General features: G+C 35.2%; 1 protein-coding gene across 2 annotated transcripts in view; it reads left to right on the top strand.

The window, feature by feature from the left end:
• Window positions 1-9,283, top strand: part of ACAD11 (acyl-CoA dehydrogenase family member 11) — a 102,341-nt gene that overhangs the window by 47,571 nt on the left and 45,487 nt on the right. For both annotated transcript variants that reach the window (XM_017505700.2, XM_037730346.1), the window contains exons 10-11: window positions 2,405-2,482; window positions 3,179-3,317. In XM_017505700.2, the coding sequence (XP_017361189.1) occupies window positions 2,405-2,482; window positions 3,179-3,317 (217 nt within the window). The remainder of the gene's footprint in view (window positions 1-2,404; window positions 2,483-3,178; window positions 3,318-9,283) is intronic.

Below are 9,283 nucleotides of genomic sequence, written 5' to 3'. Positions count from 1 at the left end.
CTCCTGAGTAGCTGGGACTATAGCCACGTGCCACCACACTCAGCTGATTTTTGTATTTTTTGATAGAGACGGGGTTTCATTATGTTGGCCAGGCTGGTCTCGAATTTCTGACCTCAAGTAATCTGCCCACCTTGGCCTCCCAAAATGCTGAGATTATAGTTATAAATTTTAAGTTTACCTACCTATCATTTTATGTATTTACTATTCCTTCTTGCAACTCAAATGTTTCTTCTAGGTCAAGTTCCTTTATCGTGACCGTGCTAGTAAACCTTTCTTTTGTTTATCTTTCTTTTTTGGTTTGTTTGTTTGTTTTCCTTTTTTCTTGCTGGGAAGAGGTGGCAATGACTTTATTTACTTATTGGTAAATAAATATTTATTTACCAATAAATAAGATATTACCAATAAGTAAATAAATGACTTTATTTACTTATTGGTAATATCTTTATTTTGCCCTAGTTCTTGAAAGATAGTTTAATTGCATGTGGAATTTTACAACTACAGTTATTTTCTCTCAGCAACTGAAGCTGTTATCCCAATGATTTCTGGCTTAATTTGTTGCTTTGAGAAGTCAGCTCTCAATCTTAACTGTTGTTTAATTATCAATAATCTTTCTTTGTTCCCCCTCTTCTTTCTCTTTTTCGGATTATGAGGCTGATACACTGCCTACTGCGCTAAGGAGGCGACTTCCTCTTTCTCTTTTTAAGAGCTTTTCTTTCTCTTTGATGTTCTGTAGTTTTACTGTGCTCTGACTTCACTGGGTTTCTAAATTTGAGGATTGCTGTCTTCTCAGTTCTGAAAACTTTTAAGGGTAATTTTTCCAAATATTGCACCTCTCCTAATTCTTTGTGTCTGGGCCTCCAATTAGACTTTTCTTAGAACTTCTCTTTGAATTCATTATATTCCTTAACCACTCATATTTGCCTTCTCTTGAGTTTCTGTGCGTCGTTCTGAGTAATTTCTTCGGACTATTCTTCCAGTTTATGATTTGTTTCTTCAGCTGTTATCTAATCTACTTTTCAACATCCACAGAACAACTGTTTTCAAATTTTGAGGTGTGTGAGAATTGTTTATAAAGCTAGTAAGGAACACAGAAGCTCAGGTTCATTGAAGTAGGACACAGCTTAGATCTCCATATTTTTACCAAGTTCCCCAGGAGATTCTGAGAGCCACCAAAATTTGGGAATCACTGCCTTAGAGTTTTTAAGTTTCATTCCTATGATTTTCTTTTCCTTAGGTTTTATTCAATTCTTTTTTCAAATTTGCCTGGTCACTTTTGGTCGTCCTTTATTGTACTTTTAATTTCTTCCTTTATTCTTGAAATCTGTTACAAACAAATAGTTATGTCCTGTGACAGATTATTATTCTATTTATAGTCTTTGAGAGATGTGATTCTGTCTTGCTGAATGATTGTTTTTGCTAACTCTTGCTAATGGTGGCTTGTTTCCTTGAGTGATAAGTAATTTTTTATTTTGAACTTGTGTTCTGGAATTTTATCTGTGAAAGTTATTTAAGGCTTTGTTTAAAGCTCTTTCCTGCAGATAGGATTTGTTTTTGCTTCTGATAGGTGTTAGGAAGCACTGTCACCAGAAACACTGTAAACTTAAATTTTGGCTTGAAGTTTTAGAGCCCCATAAGTCTGTGAATTCAGTCATAAACTTGGGTGAAGACAGACTTCAATTAGAAATGTTTATTTTGTCTATTCCAGCAAGAACTAAGACCTAAATAAAGGCCTGTATTCCCATGGTCTACCTCTGAGGGGTGGGTTTTTGTTTGTTTGTTTTTGCTTTTTAAATATTTTTCAACTTAGGTTTTACCCATCAAGCAGCTTAGCTTTGGTGGAGGGAAGAGCTGATCTTTGATCCTCCCTCTTGCCATGTTTGGGGCATTTGACTATGTCTGACTCCTGCCTATGTGGCCCTTTAAAACCTAGGACCTACTTAGGCTAACATAGATCAGCCTACTTGCCCTGGGTAAATGTGGCTCCAGTGTGCGCTCACGCTTGAAGAGTCAGGCTTTTTTGTTTCTGGCCTCCAAGGAATTTTTTTATTTTCCTTCCAGCACAGCTATGTATTAATACATATATTTTAAAAATATTTTTAATAATTTATCCAACATTTTTAGTTGAGGGATTTCTGTAACCATCTAGCTTGACATGTTGCTAAAAACGAAACACTCAAATCTTGGTATAAGATTTTAGTAGCCTACTATCTAATATTGAGGCACCATGATTTTGTGATCAGCAAACCTTTAGAATGTTTTGTGCTTCTGTGTCTGGTTTAATAACAGCTAAAAATTTTAAAAAAGCATCTTCACCTAAAAATGTTTATTTTAGATATTAGTAGGTTATGACACTGTTTACTTTGTATTAACCTCTAATGAAATTTTTTTCTTTTATTACTTTAAGGAGGTAATTGAGTTCTATGTTCAAAATGAAAATTCAGTGGACAAGTGGGGAAAACCTTTAGTGATTGACAAACTCAAGGTAAGAAAGCCTTTAATGCTAGGAAATTCATAAGCAAGTATTTTTTGAGACCCTAGACCTTAGTTTTGTTGTTGCTGTTGTTATATATGTAGAGGAAAATTATATTAATAATAACCCTTTAAAAAGGGAAGTTAATAAATAGAATCTATGAAATACAAATTAGTCTAGATAGTGTTCTATATACGGTAGTAATGAAGACAACTTCTTAAAATGTTCAAAGGAAAAAATATGATCAAAACTATTCATTATTAGCCATCACTGAATTGAGACTAAAGTCAAGGTAGGGCATTTGTCCCACATAGAATTAATCCAGATTTCATGTTTTTCAAATCTTCACATCAATTCTTGTAAGAAATTAAAATGCACAAAGTAGTATGTTTGGCATAATTATACTCAAATGTCAGAGATTTTGTAATAGTTCTGATTCAATAAGAAGTTCTCAAGTAGCAAATTTAATTTTTCAGCCAAATCCCAGGAAGCTTGGAGGAAAAGATATTTTAATAATGGCTAAATTATTGATTTATAATGAATTAATAAGAAGACCTTGGTTTTGCTCACTGAAGAAAACTGTAAAATAAATAACTCCATAAGTGTTTTTAAATTTCAAAGAATGTAAATACCAGTATTTAAAAAGAAATAAACTACTGTGAGTCGTGGTAAATTATGGTCACTGTGATATGTTCATCACCTTGACAGGAAATGGCCAAAGCAGAGGGTCTCTGGAACTTGTTTTTGCCAGCTGTCAGCGGTCTCAGCCAGGTGGACTATGCCTTGATTGCTGAAGAAACAGGAAAATGCTTTTTTGCTCCAAATGTCTTCAACTGCCAAGCACCAGGTTGTTACCTTAATTGAAAGCAGCATTTTTTCGAATATTTTGATCAGTGTTTAAAAATTATATATATGATAATAACATGTTTTTATACAAAGATATTACTTACGAATTTGGTTATAATTTTACTTTTCAGTTAGTTTGATTTAAATATAAAAATGGATTTGAAATTTTCATTGGTCTATTCTTTTGTTAAATATTATTACAGTTAAGAGTATTGGTGAAAAAAGTTAGCCACCAAAGGGATTGGTCATATAAGGATCCCAGTTTTCTGATGGGAATTGGATATTTCCAGTACTAGTTGGAATGGATAGACAGTTCTGAATCTTTTGGTTAACCTCACTATTCATTCACCAAATGAATAAACCATTTACTTAACAATTATTTACTGATTGCCTAGTATGTGCCAAGCAATGATATATTAGTGAATAAAATACACCAAGGTGTCTTCCTTCAAGGATCTAATTGACATAGCAGGAGACAAAAATGAATAATAATTATCATATGCAAACTATATAATAAGTTTGAAGATAAAAAGTGCTTTGGAAAAAAGCCAGCAGGATAGGGGAGCTCTGAAATTTGAAGTGCAGGTACTATGGGCTACATTTTTTAATAGAATGGTCAGAGTAGGCCTCACTGAGAAAATGACATTTGATAATAACTTACAGAAGGTGATTGATTGAGTTAGCCATGCTGTTATATGGGGAAAGAGTTTTTATAGCAGAGGGAACAGAAAAGGCCAGAGTGTGATTAATTTATTCCAGTAATAACCAGGGAGGCCAGTGTGATCCAGAGAATAATAGTAGGACAAGAGATCAGAGAGGCAAGAGCCTCCTATTTTGAGCTTTATGGGGCAAATAATAAGGGCTTACGTCTTCATTGAAAGGATGAGCCAATGGCAATGTTGAACAGAGTAGTGATATGTTATAACTTCAGTTTTGAAAGGATCACCTTGACTGCTATGTTGAGAATTGACCAAAGGAGGGAAGGAGGGAAGGAGAGAGTCTGTGGCAATAATCCTGGTGAGAGATAGTGGTGGTTTAGACTGAGGTAGTAGTGGTGCAGTGGGTGATAAGTAGCAGGATTCTAAATATATTTTAAAGGCAGAGCCATGAGGATATCCTGATTGGATACGGGGTATTAATGGAAGAGTCAAGGATACCTCCAAGGATTTTGTGTGAAAATCAAATTGAAAAGATGAAGGAAGGAGGCCAATTTTTTAAAAAGTAAAATGAAAGGAGTAAACTTGGAATATAATCTATAGCAGGTGTTTTCAAACCCGGATTTGCAGAAGAACCACCTAAGGAACTTTTGAAAAAATCCATATTCCCAGCCTCCATCCCTAGAGATTCTGATTCAGTATGTCTAAGGTAGACCCTAGGAATATTTTTTTTTTCAAATTACTCTGATTATCCCAATGCTACTAGTCAAGGACTAGCACTTGATTTGTGGTAGGATGATCTTCTATGGTACAATATCCTATGGCAGGGCCATCCCTGCACAACATAGGCCTCAGAATTGACTTTTGTGCTTATGTATGGCCCTGGTGCTAAAACTCTACCAAAAACAAGTTAATGCAGGCTGCCAGAAAGAGGTTTATAAGACTATACTGGACTTCGGAGACAAAATGCAGTCTGGATTTTCCACACTGGACTTTGACTCTCTCATTTCCTTGGCATCATTAAAATAGTTTGTAGACTTCTGATAATGGTTGAACTTGCCCCTGAAATGATTTTCCCTTTTCCAAACACTGATTTGTCAAATTACTGCCGTCCTACATTGTGATCCAATAATAAGCCACTGTAAAAATAAAGTCTATCAGCAGAGTTCCTAAAGATTTCATCGCAACTGTGTAAGGCTGTTACATCATTCTACTTAGCATGATTTTGTGGAAAGGGAACAGAACTGGCAGTCTTTTCATTTAAAACATTTTTGATTGCTACTCATATTAAGAAATATATTTTATATTTTATATTGTGATCCAATTTGTAGAATATATAGTTGTATGTGTATGTTCAGAATGAATAGAAAGATAGATGTATATTATTGAAACGAAAGTTTCACAAAACAAGAGTTTCCCTTACTACATGCAAATGCATTTGGATATTTTCCACTGAGTCTAATCTAATGCATTCTGTTTTGTTCTATTTCATTTTTTAGAGAATGCTAACTGTATTCCATTAAGTTGATTTCATGATGCACTAATGTATCAAAATATGAAAAATAATGCTACCAAAGACTTATTTTGCAGATGCAGCTCTGCCACTATTTTATCATTTGACCTGTGAACTTATTTTTCACTAGATGGTCATGGATTTTTCTCCAGTATTAAATTTTCATGAGTCCATCAGTTGTACTGCCTAAATTAGATAACTTAATTGCTGAAATTTTAAAATTGGACAGAGATTTACTTTGGCTAAGAAATGATGAGCAAGTCTCCTAAGCAAACAAGTTGTGTAAAACTGTAAATGGAAAACTAGGCGTTGCCTCTGTGTGGTGGAGATACCGTGAAGGCCTTGAGCATTGTGTGTTGGAGCATTTCCAAAGCTGATAAAGAAAGCAGAATAATTAATGTTGAGTAAATACTTCAAGAAGTTTCCTAAGTATAAAAGGTGAATTTTCACTCAACTCACCCAGATCATCTCCCAAATAGTTATAAAACATATGGGAAACATACGTAGTCTTCCAGTTTGCCCTTTATTCTCCCTTCAGTAAGTCATACAATATATTGTATATTAGAATGTTGAAAATAGCTATTTTAATTCTAAAGCTATTACTGGAAAATTTGGGGGCCTTTGAGATTTTTTTTATTATACTTTAAGTTCTGGGGTACATGTGCAGAACATGCAGGTTTGTTACATAGGTATACACGTGCTGTGGTGGTTTGCTGCACCCATCAACCCATCATCTACATTAGGTATTTCTCCTAATGCTATCCTTCCCCCAGCCCCCGACCCCCCAAAAGGCCACAGTGTGTGGTGTTCCCCTCCCTGTGTCTTTGTGTTCTTAGTGGTCAACTCCCAATTATGATTGAAAACCTGCTGTATTTAGTTTTCTGTTCTTGTGTTAGTCTGCTGAAAATGATGGTTTCCAGCTTCATCCATGTCCCTGCAAAGGACATGAACTCAGTCTTTTTTATGGCTGCATAGTATTCCATGATGTATATGTGTCACATTTTCTTTATTCAGTCTATCATTGATGGGCATTTGGGTTGGTTCCAAGTCTTTAATATTGTGAACAGTGCCGTGATAAACATACGTGTGCATGTATCTTTATAGTAAAATGATTTATAATCCTTTGGGTGTATATCCAGTAATGGGATTGCTGAGTCAAATGGTATTTCTAGATCTAGATCCTTGAGGAATCACCGCACTGTCTTCCACAATGGTTGAACTAATTTACACTCCCACCAACAGTGTAAAAGCATTCCTGTTTCTCCACATCCTCTCCAGCATCTGTTGTTTCCTGCCTTTTTAATGATCACCATTCTAACTGGTGTGAGATGGTATCTCATTGTGGTTTTGATTTGCATTTGTCTAATGACCAGTGATGATAAGCTTTTTTTCACATTAGTTGGCCACATAAATGTCTTCTTCTAAGAAATGTCTGTTCATATCCTTCGCCCACTTTTTGTTGGGGTTATTTTTTCTTGTAAATTTGTTTAAGTTCCTTGTAGATTCTAGATATTAGCCCTTTGTCAGATGGATAGATTGCCAACATTGTCTCCTGTTCTGTAGTTGCCTGTTCACTCTGATCATAAGTTTCTTTTGCTGTGCAAAAGCTGTTTAGTTTAATTAGATCCCATTTGTCAATGTTGGCTTTTGTTGCCATTGCTTTTGGTGTTTTAGTCATGAAGTCTTTGCCCATGCCTATGTCCTGAATGGTATTACCTAGGGATTTTTTCTGGGGTTTTTACGGTTTTAGGTCTTATGTTTAAGTCTTTAATCCATCTTGAGTTAATATTTATATAAGGTGTAAGGAAGGGGTCCAGTTTCAGTTTTCGCCATATAGCTGGCCAGTTTTCCAAACAGCATTTATTAAATAGGTATTCCTTTCCCCATTGCTTCTTTTAGTTAGGCTTGTCAAAGATCACATGGTTGTAGATGTGTGACATTATTTCTGAGATCTCTGTTCTGTTCCATTAGTCCATATATCTGTTTTGGTACCAGAACCATGCTGTTTTGGTTACTGTAGCCTTGTAGCATAGTTCGAAGTCAGGTAGGGTAATGCCTTCAACGTTGTTCTTTTTTCTTTGGATGTCTTGGCTATATGAGCTCTTTTTTGGTTCCATATGAAATTTAAAGCAGTGTTTTCTAATTCTGTGAAGACAGTTAATGGTAGCTTGATGGAGATAACATTGAATCTATAAATTAGTTTGGGCAATATGGCCATTTTCACAATATTGATTCTTCCTATCCATGAGCATGGAATGTTTTTCCATTTGTTTGTGTCCTTGCTCATTTCCCCGAGCAATGGTTTGTAGGTCTCCTTGAAGAGGTCCTTTACATCCTTTGTAAGGTGTATTTCTAGGTATTTTATTCTCTTTGTAGCAATTGTGAATTGGAGTTCACTCATGATTTGGCTCTCTGTTTGTCTGTTATTGGTGTATAGGGATGCTTATTATTTTTGCACATTAATTTTATATCCTGAGAGTTTGCTGAAGTTGCTTGTCAGCTTAAGGAGATTTTGGGCTCAGACTGTGGGGTTTTCTAAATATACAAACATGTTATCTGCAAACAGAAACAATTTGACTTCCTCTCTTCCTATTTGAATATACTTTATTTCTTTCTCTTGCCTGATTGCCCTGGCCAGAACTTCCAATACTGTGTCAAATAGGAGTGGTGACAGAGGGCATCATTGTCTTGTGCCAGTTTTCACAGGGAATGCTTCCAGCTTTTGCCCATTCAGTCTGATATTGACTGTGGGTTTGTCACAAATAGCTCTTATTATTTTGAGATATGTTCCATCAATACCTAGTTTATTGAGCGTTTTTAGCATGAAGGTGTGTTGAATTTTATCAAAGGCCTTTTCTGCATCTATTGAGATAATCTTGTGATTTTGTCATTGGTTCTGTTTATGTGCTGGATTACCTTTATTGATTTGCATATGTTGAACTAGCCTTGCATCCCAGGTATGAAGCCAGCTTGATCATGGTGGATAAGCTTTTTGATGTGCTGCTGAATTCAGTTTGCCAGTATTTTATTAAGGATTTTCGCATCCATGTTCATCAGATATATTGGCCTGAATTTTTGTGTGTGTATGTCTGTGTGTCTTCCAGGTTTTGGTATCCGGATGATGCTGGCCTCATAAAATGAGTTAGGAAGGAGACCCTCTTTTTCTGTTGTTTGGAATAGTTTCAGAAGGAATATTACCAGCTCCTCTTTGTACCTCTGGTGGAATTAGGCTGTGAATCCATCTGGTCCTGAGCTTTCTTTGGTTGGTAGGCTATTAATTAGTGCCTCAATTTCAGAACTTGTTATTGATGTATTCAGAGATTTATCTTCTAACTGGTTTAGTCTTGGGAGGGTGTATGTGACCAGGAATTTACCCATTTCTTCTAGATTTTCTAATTTATTTGCCTAGAGGCATTTATAGTATTCTCTGATGGTAGTTTGTATTTCTGTGGGATCAGTGGTAATAATCCCTTTATCATTTTTTATTGTGTGCTTTTGATTCTTTTCTCTTTTCTTCTTTATTAGTCTGGCTAGTGGTCTATCTATTTTGTTAATCTTTTTTTTAAATTTTGTTAATCTTTAAAAAAAAAAAAAACAGCTCCTGAATTCATTAATTTTTTTGAAGGGTTTTTTGTATTTCTATCTCCTTCAATTCTATTCTGATCTTAGTTATTTCTTGTCTTCTGCTAGCTTTTGAATTTGTTTGATCTTGCTTCTCTAGTTCTTTTAATTGTGATGTTAGGGTGTTGATTTTAGATCATTCCTGCTTTCTCCTGTGGGCATTTGGTGCTATAAATT

The sequence above is a fragment of the Cebus imitator genome, unplaced genomic scaffold (assembly GCF_001604975.1).
Source record: "Cebus imitator isolate Cc_AM_T3 unplaced genomic scaffold, Cebus_imitator-1.0 Scaffold340, whole genome shotgun sequence".
Taxonomy (NCBI): Eukaryota; Metazoa; Chordata; class Mammalia; order Primates; family Cebidae; genus Cebus; species Cebus imitator.
Note: the sequence above shows the minus strand (reverse complement) of the source record. Positions and strands in the feature narration are given on the sequence as shown.